Source organism: Leuciscus leuciscus, assembly GCF_965113295.1.
Source record: "Leuciscus leuciscus genome assembly, chromosome: 25".
In the NCBI taxonomy this organism is placed as follows: Eukaryota; Metazoa; Chordata; class Actinopteri; order Cypriniformes; family Leuciscidae; genus Leuciscus; species Leuciscus leuciscus.
In genome coordinates this window covers 12,127,812-12,141,059 of record NC_138724.1, presented here as the reverse complement: position 1 = coordinate 12,141,059, position 13,248 = coordinate 12,127,812, and the positions used below count along the sequence as shown (strand labels likewise).

At 37.3% G+C, this 13,248-nt stretch overlaps 2 protein-coding genes across 3 annotated transcripts in view; both read left to right on the top strand.

Annotated features, from left to right (window-relative positions):
* The window catches only part of abcc8 (ATP-binding cassette, sub-family C (CFTR/MRP), member 8), an 81,505-nt gene extending 76,006 nt beyond the window's left edge, over positions 1 to 5,499 (top strand). For both annotated transcript variants that reach the window (XM_082160405.1, XM_082160406.1), the window contains 6 exons: positions 1,591 to 1,669; positions 1,765 to 1,873; positions 2,227 to 2,330; positions 2,990 to 3,123; positions 4,492 to 4,554; positions 4,821 to 5,499. In XM_082160405.1, the coding sequence (XP_082016531.1) occupies positions 1,591 to 1,669; positions 1,765 to 1,873; positions 2,227 to 2,330; positions 2,990 to 3,123; positions 4,492 to 4,554; positions 4,821 to 4,958 (627 nt within the window). In that variant the 3' untranslated portion in view covers positions 4,959 to 5,499. The remainder of the gene's footprint in view (positions 1 to 1,590; positions 1,670 to 1,764; positions 1,874 to 2,226; positions 2,331 to 2,989; positions 3,124 to 4,491; positions 4,555 to 4,820) is intronic.
* Positions 5,500 to 6,170: 671 nt separating this feature from the next.
* Positions 6,171 to 8,512, top strand: kcnj11 (potassium inwardly rectifying channel subfamily J member 11). Its single transcript, XM_082160502.1, has one exon. It carries the CDS (start codon positions 6,437 to 6,439, stop codon positions 7,580 to 7,582), a length of 1,146 nt encoding a protein of 381 aa, XP_082016628.1. The 5' UTR covers positions 6,171 to 6,436; the 3' UTR covers positions 7,583 to 8,512.
* Positions 8,513 to 13,248: the final 4,736 nt, after the last annotated feature.

The following is a 13,248-nucleotide window of genomic DNA, read 5'->3' as shown; positions in this document are numbered from 1 at the left end:
AACTCTGAAGTGACGTAAGCAGCGCTGTTGTTTTGACTTATTTTGACGGCGCTGAGAATCCCAGAGCCAGAGCCTGTTCACACAGTACTCGCCTTCTCCGTGTTCATTAGTTTATGATCTGTCTAACAGTCCTGTCTAATGTTTTTAGATAGAACTGTTACATAGAAAGTAGACAGTATATGAAAAGGTATTAGCGTATGCTGTGTGGTTGATGTCCAGTGTTGCTAGCTGAGCAGAAATACATAATCATGTTTTGCTTGGTCCCCTCAAAGTTGCATTGGATTTTCTCCTTAGTGATAGATGGATCTCTTAACCTTTACGCTGATTTCCATGTTCGTAGAGTTAGTGTCTGGAGTAAATTATATAGGCTGTAATCTGTGTGTTTACACAGCTTTTTTTTTAATGGCGTGTGTTGGTGTTTCGCGTGCGTTCTGCCAATCAGCGTTCACTAACGTCACTGGTAGTTCCTATAGTGCTGGTTTAGACCCGACTCTGAAGTAGGAGCTAAATTAGTTCCTCCAAAAGGAGTTCCTAGAACTAAAATCGTTCCTAGTTCCTGCGGTGCGAATACGCCAAAATCCAGGTACTTCCGCCAATAGTTCTAGGAACTATGAAAGGTTCCTCGAGTGCGAAAGCCTCTATGGTCTGCCTGACGGCGACAGCTGAGTTTCTACAAAATATATTGGAACAACCAGAATTTTTATTTATGTCATCAAGTTAAGTCAAGTCACCTTCATTTATATAGCACGTTTAACAATATTGATCGTTTCAAAGCAGCTTTACAGTGATAACTGGAAATTAAAGTAACAGATTGTTTTGGCTTTACAGCAGCTCTAGAATAAAGTTATTATCCAGCAAAAGTTAGTTTTGATTGATTCACTTCGGTTGCAAAGATTATTAGTTATTTACCCTTAATGCACTCTGGCCTGCTCATTTGCACAATAACAGTGCCTGGTGGCTCGAGAACGCAAACCTTGAAATAGGTTCCAAGGTGCAAGCGTTGACTTTCACGCGTCAGTTTCAAGCATCATCTCTTTAATTTCACCAACAAATCTTGTCTTGAAGTACGACCAAGCGTCAAGTCAGATGTATTTGTATAGCGCTTTAGATTACACATCATTACCAAGCAGCTTTACAGAAAGTCACAATTTTATGTTTAATGCCTTAGTGCTTTAACAAGTTTTAAGACTGGGCGATATGACAGATATAGATCTACCTATATTGTATTTGTAATGTTGTCTAGCAGGTAAAGCATTCACAGGCTTTGCTTGTATTTCCCGGGGGTCAAAATCAGGTACAGACAAATGACAGAAAAACTGATTCCTGGCCATGAACCACCTCTTTGGTGAGGTGTGAGGATCACTGTCGAGTCCAACTCCCTCGAGTCGAGTCGAGTCAAACTACAGTTTCCCCTATAAAGCCAGTTATGTTGCAAGATGTTTTGCCACTCAGTCTGACTGAGGGGGCGTGTCCTGGAGGGAAAGTGACGTCAATGCATACCCTCTATATACACACACACAGGCAATTATTTTGATTACATATTGTTAAAGGTTACCCATAAACCCTTTACTTTGTGTTGATCTGTTACAGCTTGGAATCTGTGGTAGAACAGGAAGTGGCAAGTCATCGTTCTCATTGGCCTTTTTCCGGATGGTGGACACGTTTGAGGGTGACTCTTTTTTTTTTTATCAAGGCCAAGCTAATTTCATTCAATTTACAGAGTATAATATGTGGCCTGGATATTAAGTCTCTATACTCCAACAGGGCGAATAATCATTGATGACATCGATATAGCAAAGATGCCTCTTCAGATGCTGAGGTCGCGCTTCTCTATTATTCTACAAGATCCCTTCTTATTCAGCGGAACCATCCGGTGCGTCTCTTGAAACCGAATACTACATGAGTGAATAAAACTGTCCCAATATCCTAGACATTTTATTCATTTACAATAAAAAAACGAATATACTTTTGTTCAATATTATCAGTTTGAATTTGACACTTGAGTTGTGATTTCACAGGCCAAACTCCCCCAGATTTAAATTATGAATGGATGACATACAAGCATGAATGAGCATTCATATATTATTAATCATTGCTGTTTTCTCTCTGAATCTACTATAGCTTTTGTTCCGTTTCAGTGTTTTTAAAAGTATGGCTGTAGAGATGAAGGATTTCTGGGGCAAACTGAATGAGAAGTTCTATAGGATCTCATTTTCTTGTGTTCAGTTTTAATCTAGATCCCGAGATGAAGGCCACAGACAGCATGTTGTGGGAGGCGTTAGAAATAGCACAACTCAAACCAGTAGTTAAAACCCTGCCTGGAGGACTAGGTAAGACACCTAAACATGATAAAACATGATTAGAGACTGAAAGAAATCACATTAAAGGGATAGTTCGGCCTAAAAGGAAAAATCTGTCATAATCGAATCACTTTCATATCATTCCAAACCTACAGTATAATGTTTTTACTTCTGTGGAACATAGAAGATGATATTTGAAATATATGAAAAATGTCACTATATTGTCACTATAAGGAAAGTCTATATGGGGATCAGTGTTCGTACAGGTTTGGAATGATATAATGGCGAGTAAATGATGACAACTTTAACCCTGTCATATTTTTTTAATGGAACAGTTGATTGAATGTTTAGAAAGTCTAGACAAACACATATTATAGCCACTTTAAATGCTCAAACTCTTTAAAGTCTTTTAGATTCTGATTGGCTCTCAATGTTTTTATTGTTCATTAACTGGACAGAAAATCGTCCAGTGGAAGTGATTCTAACAATAATTTTCCTCTGTGTTGTTATCGTTATGGTTGCGGTGTGGACTTCCCTATTCTCATAGAATTAGAACGATTATTAAAACTTTATATTTATATAGTTATAGCTACCATCCTTGGTGTGAACAGGCCTCTTTAAGGTTAAGATTTAATTTAAAATCTTAAAGTCTAAATATATGATTGATGATACTCTTTCCTTGCTTTCAGATGCTATAATAACCGAAGGTGGGGAGAACTTCAGCCAGGGGCAACGTCAGCTGTTCTGTCTGGCGCGCGCATTTGTGCGGAAGAGCAGTATTCTGATTATGGACGAGGCCACTGCTTCCATAGACATGGCTACGGTGTGTGTGTGTGTGTGTGTGCGTGCTTAGAAGTACAATAGAGAGTAAGAGAGTCTTAAGAGGTAGAAGGAAACCCCCCAGGGGTCACGACCTCGATTCACTTCTCACTATTCTCAAACACCCTTCTCCTCCGACTGCTCCTCCGCCTTCATCTCTCCGGAGTAAATGAACCGTGGCTGTGCTAAATGCACTGGCTGGGTTTCATAGAGGAATGGACACACAGTGAGGGACAATTTGATAGATTCAAAATGAAAGGAAAGCATCCGTGTGAAAAGTACTGGTGTTTCTGATATAAAGAATTCAAAATAAAAATGCCATGCCAGCTTGGAAGATACGCTATGGAAGATATTCAGTCCAGAGCAGTGAATGATTTTCTTTTTCTTTTGTTGTTTGATTAACATTAATGACTGGCTTATATGAGGCTGCTGTCACTTTAAGAGCTTATGCATGGGTCCAATAAAATGAAAATTGCGCTCAACTGTTTAATTTCACTTTAGATATAACCAGACATTTTGACACATAAGCGCAATGTATGTGTTCAGCACTTGTACCGAATTAAGTTCTCTGTCGCAGTTTATTGTAACTTATCAAAAAATGTGTCCCGCTCTTTCTTCTCATTCGTCCATGTTCCTTTGCTGCTCTATCGTGTTTAAGCAGTCCTGCGCAGCATGGAAATATTTACATACAGATAAACTATATAGAAAAATCTCTATTGTCATGTCGCCCAGCTCTACAGCCCCACACTTTGAAAACCCCTGATGTAAGCTATCATTAAACAATAATATATACAGTAATATACTAAAATTCATGTTCATTTTTTTATTAAATCCTCCACTTAAGTTTGTTATAACAATAATATAATTTGTTAATAAAAACTACTAAATTAAAGAAATGCATTTAAAAAGATTATATTATTAGGTTAAAAAGTTAGAAATGATATATACATTATGTAATTATTATATATAATAATAATAATATAACATACATTTGATATAATTTCTAACTTTATAATATATGTAAATTATATTTAATGTAGCCATTTTTCTGCAATTTTTCTAATAATAAATGATATATAAAATACAAATTTGAATTATTAAAATAATATAATATGATATAATGCCCTTTTTAATAGATTAGGTTAAAAAGTCTGTAATTATAAATGTCCATTTTTATTATAGAAATTATATAAAAATGATAAACGTTTGAATTATTAAAAATATATAATATATAATACATATAAATATATATACACATATATATATATAGCCTATATATATAATAAATAGAAAAAAATGCTCTTTTTAAATAGGTTAGGTTTATAGTTTATTATATTAAATATTATATTAATAATGCTCTTTTTTTTAATAGGAGAGCATTCTACAGAAAGTTGTGATGACTGCCTTCGCCGACAGAACTGTGGTCACCATCGCCGTAAGTTGCCCATTATGTTGCTTTCGGACTTTAATATTTGAAGCTGTAGTTAAAGCCCAACAGCATGACGACGATTCAATGCTTTTAATGATTAAGAGGCATTTCAGTCATTTAACATCATTCTGTGTGTGTGTGTGTGTGTGTGTGTGTGTGTGTGTGTGTGTGTGTGTGTGTGTGTGTGTGTGTGTGTGTGTGTGTGTGTGTGTGTGTGTGTGTGTGTGTGTGTGTGTGTGTGTGTGTGTGTGTGTGTGTGTGTGTTTCCACAGCATCGTGTGCACACCATCCTGAATGCAGACCTGGTGATTGTGATGAAGAGAGGAGTCATTCTGGAGTTTGATAAACCTGAGGTTCTCCTGAATCAAGAGGACAGCGTGTTCGCGTCGTTCGTGCGAGCCGACAAATGAACCCGGAGACCCTCTACTGAAAGTGCACTTGTACTGTGAATTATAAATTATTTATAACTGTATTTATCATAATCACATTTGTAAATAAAATCTTAAACATTTATTAATAAAAATATTTAAACAACCTGTATGCCCTTTTTTATCTTTCCGTTTTTATTTTTTTAATTATATAAAAAAATAACAGATTTTTATATAGATTATATATAAATGATATATTATATATTATAATTTTTAAAAATATGTATAGTTCATCAACTTGTATAGTTAACAACCTTACATTACTGAAGTATATATCTTAGTCAGGGTTGTGGCTTATTTAATTTATGACAGGAATGATAACAAGGCAACATATTGATTGTTCATTTCCGAAAAAGCTTTAAGTAGACAAATACTCTGTTTTAAAAGTTGTGCGTTGTGAAAATTACGTGATCTAGGACCTAGTATGTACTTCATATCCCCAATAAAACATGAATACATGTTTTGTGAATTCTATGACTTACTTCACTATTATTGTAACGTATTTTAGTACAGTATTGTTACTGTAGTTAGAACTGATGCTAAATATTTATTGGTAATGAAGAGCATCGTATAGTAGTACACTTAGTACACTTAGTAGTTCTGTTGTTCAGCTACAGTGTAGTTCAGTTATAGTATATAGGTTATTATATAACATCGGTTAGTGTAGTTTGTCTCGTGCAAACTTGCACTCACACACTGATTTGTATTGTTAATGCAGTGTAACAATATATTAGCAAGATAGTCCAGTACAGCTTTGTTGTCTGTAATATGGTATGCTAATCTTTTAAATATCAAAATATAAAATGCAATTAAAAAATGTGGGTTACACTATTTTAATGTGTCCCTGTTACAGTGTAATTATACATTTACTTAGTAATATTAATTAATTACATGTACAGTAATTACTATAGGGTTCGGCAGGAATAGAGTTTGGTTTAGAGTTAGTTGCATGCAGTTATGCCTAATTATAGTTATTACTATAGTAAATACAGTAACGTGTAACAATGACACATTAAAATAGTGTTACCGAAGTTATATTTATATAAAAAGTTATAGGCTATAGTGTAGTAGTACAGCATTGCTGACTAGTTTGTCTCTTTAGAACTGGAGCCCTAACTATGACATAGGCTACTATAGTACTACACTTCTATACCTATGTCTTTTAATTGTTAACGCAGAGTGGGTTCTCTTCTCACTGTGGTAAAGTTCGCGTTTAGCACGCATGCCCTGTGCTGAACGAGTCTTTCTGAAGTCACATCTGAGGATGTGCGAGAAAATATCCGGTTGCAGTTGACTGGCAGCGGCAGCCGGATCACTAAAAGTGTCGTCTTCCCACGGGACCTCCTATACCCTCATGTGAGCGCGTGAACGGACACCGAGCGCGGCGCGCACTGAAGATGAGCGCACTTGCCATGTTACAACTTAATAGCGCAGCCGCGAAACTGTAGTATGGACCAGCTATGTTGTCCAGAAAAGGACTCATTCCCGATGACTATTTCTTGACTCGGTTGGCGGAGAATGTGTTACAGCCCAAATATAAGAGTAAACCGAGGAAGGCGCGATTCGTCGCCAAGAACGGAACGTGCAACGTCGCGCACACGAACATACGCGAACAAGGACGGTTTCTACAAGACGTTTTCACCACTCTAGTGGATCTAAAATGGCTTCACACTCTGGTGATCTTCACCATGTCCTTTCTGTGCAGTTGGCTATTGTTCGGGATGGTCTGGTGGCTCATCGCCTTCGCGCACGGAGACCTGGACCCGAAAGGTGACGACTTTGTCCCGTGTGTAACCGACATCCACTCGTTCTCCTCAGCCTTTCTGTTCTCCATTGAAGTCCAGGTGACCATCGGTTTTGGCGGACGGATGGTCACTGAGGAGTGCCTATCGGCCATCGTGATACTGATCATTCAGAACATAGTCGGTTTGCTGATCAATGCCATCATGTTGGGATGCATCTTCATGAAAACCGCGCAAGCAAACCGGCGAGCGGAGACGCTTATCTTCAGCAAACACGCGGTTATAACCGTCAGAAACAACAAGCTGTGCTTCATGTTTCGCCTCGGGGACTTGAGGAAGAGCATGATCATCAGTGCCGCCATCCACATGCAGGTGGTGCGCAAAACCGTCACCAATGAAGGCGAGATGGTGCCTTTGGATCAGATAGACATCCAGATGGACAACCCGGTGGGCACCAACAGCATCTTTCTGGTGTCACCCCTCATCATCAGTCACGTGATTGACAAAAACAGCCCGCTGTATGATCTATCGGCGGCTGATCTGCTGCACGAGGACATTGAGGTGGTCGTCGTACTGGAGGGGGTTGTGGAGACCACCGGCATCACCACACAAGCGCGGACCTCTTACCTGTCCGAGGAGATATTATGGGGTCAGAGGTTTGTGCCTACGGTGTCTCAAGAAGATGGGATGTATGCTGTGGACTATTCTAAGTTTGGGAACACCGTTAAAGTACCCACGCCGAGCTGCAGCGCGCGAGCTCTGGATGAGGCGGGAGGATTGGAGAGGTTTAAACTGCAGGAGCCCAACAGAGCAGGCGCATCAGTGAGGAGAAGAATCAAGATCAGCACACCAAAAGAAACATGAATCTGTTCTGTCGTTAACCTCATGAGACGCTTTATTATTATTTATTTCAAACAACTGTACTGGAATAAAAAGAACTGACATCCAAATATAGCTATTTATAACAACAAAACGGTGTACGTATGTCCACTGCAGTGGACAAAAATAAAATAAAAATAAATAAAAATGTTGTAAGTCTCAGGAGGTTAATGGTGAAATATTACGTTTGTATGTATCGTAAAAAAAAAGAAAAAAAGAAAAAAAAGAGATATAATATATTATTATATCGTTTGGATCCAAAAAATAGCCTACGGATGCACTGTTGCAACTTTTCTTTATATGAATTACCTCTTATTGAGAAATATGCACGTTTGAATTAAGGTCTCAGGAAGTGAATGACTATGCACATGCTTTGAAGAAGCGCATGACGTTTAATACAATCCCTGTTTTATGCCTTGTTATAAATAAACCAGCTTGTTTGTATTGAATTGCTTTGTAATGCACAGAACATACAGTATAGCTACAGTATGGCTAAATACCCTTTGAATATTAATAGATAGGCCCACATGTCGGTGCTGTGAATCCTACTCTGATTTACCAGAATATAATTAGCGCATGACGATGTTGCGTGGCAACCGTCCTGAAGTGACCCGGGAGTCACTTATCATAATCAATATTCATGAGCTAAATTAGTGTCATGTATGCGTAACAGCGCATTACTTGAGAAATGCTTCCACCTTGTGGCCTAGTACTAGATCTGAAGTTGACCCACATATCTTCTGGGCCCAGTTGTTAAAAAGTAATCTGACCGGATTTCGGCTATCGGATTGGATAACATTTTTAATATGGGTTGGAAAAAATAATAATTCTGAAATTGGATTATATCACAAAATCCAATCTTGTTTTTGATCCCAGCAGAAGGGTGGATTTCAGGAACAAAAATGTACTAAAACTTTAAAATTGGTTAAAAATAAATGAAATAATAATAATAATAATAATAATAATTTGTATCATGTACATTTGTATCATGTGCAAAATAAAAATATAAATGTGTATAAATACAACATGTGTATCATGTGCAAAATATAAATATAAATGTGTATATTTTACAATATATGCACATTTATATCTTTATTTTGCTATTGATTAATTTAAACCGTTTACGTAACAAAGCACATATTAGGCTACCTATTATGCTTTTCCGAACAGTAAAGAAAAAAAAAGATACCATAAAGGCACCATAAAATAATTCCCCAATCAGCTGTCAATATCAAACAAAAATAATATATTTAATTTAAAGTATTTTTTTAATAACTGCAAATTACATTGGCACAATCCTCAGAGATGAAAAAGTCAAAAGTATGGTTTCTAGCATTGTTATTGATCGTGTATTTGTTTGTCTTTGTTGTGACTCACATGAGTACAGTGGTTGAGAGAGCTCAACACGCTGAAACTGAAGAAAACATCTTCATCAGTTTGACAACACGTGCTGCAAATACTCACAACACAACCAAATGCAGAAACACACTGCAAATACTCACAACACAACCAATACAGAAACACACTGCACATACTCACAACACAACCAATACAGAAACACACTGCAAATACTCACAAGACAACCAATACAGAAACACACTGCAAATACTCACAACACAACCAATACAGAAATGAGCTGCAAATATTCACAACACAACCAATACAGAAACACACTGCAAATACTCACAACACAACCAATACAGAAACACACTGCAAATACTCACAACACAACCAAATGCAGAAACACACTGCAAATACTCACAACACAACCAATACAGAAACACACTGCACATACTCACAACACAACCAATACAGAAACACACTGCAAATACTCACAAGACAACCAATACAGAAACACACTGCAAATACTCACAACACAACCAATACAGAAATGAGCTGCAAATATTCACAACACAACCAATACAGAAACACACTGCAAATACTCACAACACAACCAATACAGAAACACACTGCAAATACTCACAATGCAACCAAATACAAAAAAACACTGCAAATACAATGCAATAAAATACAGAAACACACTGCAAATACTCACAACACAACCAATATAGAAACACACTGCAAATATTCACAACACAACCAAATACAGAAACACACTGAAAATTCTCACAATGCAACCAAATACAGAAACACACTGCAAATACTCACAACACAACCAAATACAGAAACACACTGCAAATAATCACAACACAACCAATACAGAAACACACTGCAAATACTCACAACGCAACCAAATACTGAAACACACTGCAAATAATCACAACGCAACCAATGCAGAAACACACTGCAAATAATCACAACGCAACCAATACAGAAACACACTGCAAATACTCACAACGCAACCAAATACTGAAACACACTGCAAATAATCACAACGCAACCAATACTGAAACACACTGCAAATAATCACAACGCAACCAATACAGAAACACACTGCAAATAATCACAACGCAACCAATACAGAAACACACTGCAAATACTCACAACGCAACCAAATACTGAAACACACTGCAAATACTCACAACACAACCAAATACAGAAACACACTGCAAATAATCACAACGCAACCAAATACTGAAACACACTGCAAATACTCACAACACAACCAAATACTGAAACACACTGCAAATAATCACAACGCAACCAAATACTGAAACACACTGCAAATAATCACAACGCAACCAATACAGAAACACACTGCAAATTCTCACAATGCAACCAAATACAGAAACACACTGCAAATACTCACAACGCAACCAAATACTGAAACACACTGCAAATACTCACAACACAACCAAATACAGAAACACACTGCAAATACTCACAACACAATAAAATACAGAAACACACTGCAAATATTCACAACACAACCAAATACAGAAACACGCTGCAAATACTCACAATACAACCAAATACAGAAACACACTGCAAATACTCACAACACAATAAAATACAGAAACACACTGCAAATACTCACAACACAACCAAATACAGAAACACACTGAAAATTCTCACAAAGCAACCAAATACAGAAACACACTGCAAATACTCACAACACAACCAATACAGAAACACACTGCAAATACTCACAACGCAACCAATACAGAAACACACTGCAAATACTCACAACGCAACCAACACAGAAACACGCTGCAAATATTCACAACACAACCAAATACAGAAACACACTGCAAATACTGACAATGCAACCAAATACAGAAACACACTGCAAATACTAACAACACAATACAGAAACGTGCTGCAAATACTCACAACACAACCAAATACAGAAACACACTGCACTCATAACACAACCAAATACAGCCAGAAAAATGGAGCGCAACTGGAAGAAAACAAAACTAGAGGTATTTCGCATTTCATGGAATGAGAGCACGATTGCGTACAGAGAGGCCTTAAAAGCTGCTAGATCTGCTTATTTTTCAACCCTAATAGAAGAAAATAAACAAAACCCTAGGTATTTATTTGAAACAGTGGCTAAACTAACAAAAAATAAAGCTTCAAGCCCGGACGTTTCCAAGCAGCACAGCAGTAATGACTTTATGAACTAATTCACTTACAAGATTGATATTATCAGGGAAAATATTATAACTACGTAACCTTCTACTAAAGTATCGCATCAGGCAGTGCATTGTAGTCTCCTTGAGGAAAAATTCGATTCATTCATTGCTATAGGAGAGGAAGAATTTACTAAACTCGTTAAATCATCAAAATCGACAACATGTAGGCTATGTTAGACCCTATATACCGACTAAGCTATTGAAAGAGATGCTTCCAGAGGTCATAGATCCTCTTCTTAATATCATTAATTCATCTTTGTCATTAGGATATGTACCAAAAACTTTTAAGCTGGCTATGATTAAACCGCTTCTTAAAAAACGCAACTTGATCCTACAGAATTAGTCAATTACAGGCCGATCTCGAATCTACCTTTCCGTCAAAGATACTGGAAAAGGCAATATCCTCACAACTATGTTCCTTTTTAGAAAGAAATTATATCTACGAAGATTTTCAATCAGGATTAAGACCGTACCATAGTACTGAGACAGCTCGCATTAGAGTCACAAATGATTTGCTCCTATCATCCGATCGTGGTTGTATCTCTCTATTAGCGTTACTCGATCTTAGTGCTGCATTTGATACTATCGACCACAACATTCTTTTAAATAGACTCGAAAATGATGTTGGCATTAGTGGAATTGCAATAGCATGGTTTAAATCATACATATCTGACCGTTATCAGTTTGTAGCAGTAAATGAAGAGATGTCTTATCAATCAAAAGTTCAGTATGGCGTACCACAAGGCTCAGTACTAGGACCGTTGCTGTTCACTCTGTACATGCTACCCTTGGGAGATATCATTAGGAAGCATGGCATTAGTTTTCACTGTTATGCTAATGATTCTCAGCTCTATATTTCTTCACGCCCTGACGAAACTTACCAATTCACAAAATTAACGGAAAGCATAGCTGATATAAAAAACTGGATGACTAGTAATTTCCTACTTCTTAATTCTGAAAAAACAGAAATTCTAATTATTGGACAAAAAAACGTCCTCACGTAATAACCTAGAATACTGTCTAACACTTGATGGCTGCTCTGTCAAATATGCGTTGTTGGTTAGGAACCTGGGTGTGCTCTTTGATACCAATCTTTCATTTGAAAGTCACGTGTCTAGTATCTGCAAAACCACATTTTTCCATCTTAAAAATATATCTAAATTACGTCATATGCTCTCAATGACAAATGCGGAAAAATTAGTTCATGCGTTCATGACATCAAGGCTAGATTATTGTAATGCTCTTATGGGTGGTTGCCCTGTACGCTTAATAAACAAACTCCAGCTGGTCCAAAATGCAGCAGCTCGAGTTCTTACCAGAACCAGGAAGTATGACCATATTAGCCCAGTTCTGTCAACACTGCATTGGCTCCCTATTAAACATTGTATACATTTAAACATTTTGCTGATTACTTACAAAGCACTAAATGGTTTAGCTCCGCAGTACTTGAGCGAGCTCTTAACACATTATAGTCCTTCACGTCTATTACGATCTCAAAATTCCGGCCAGTTGATAATACCTAGAATATTAAAATCGACTGCTGGCGGTAGATCCTTTTCCTATTTAGCACCAAAACTTTGCAACAGTCTTCCTAACATTGTCCAGGAAGCAGTCACACTCTGTCAGTTCAAATCTAGACTAAAAACACATATCTTTGGCCTAGTATACACAACTTCTATAATTTAATGTTAGGCTGCATAGTTTAGGTCAGTCGGAACCGGGAACACTTCCCATAAATCCTGATGTACTTGTTACATCATAAGAAGGATGGCGTCTACGCTAAAATGAGTATCTCTGCTTATCCCGATGTTTACCGCAGTCCGCCGGATCCAGGCTGTATCCAGATCTGATGAAGGACCTGCGCCTGGACATGACGACAAATTTTGCAGTTTTCTGTTAGAATGGTTTCATGTTAGCGCCCCTAAGTTAATAACTAATGATCTTCGCAACGTAAGTCAATCAATCAAAACTAACTTTAGCTGGACAATAACTTTATTCTAGAGCTGCTGTAAAGCCAAAACAATCTTTGTTACTGTAATTTTCTATTATCAC

Excerpts from the sequence above, each read along its gene's own strand:
- kcnj11 (XM_082160502.1), top strand. The coding sequence starts at position 6,437 with ATGTTGTCCAGAAAAGGACTCATTCCCGATGACTATTTCTTGACTCGG.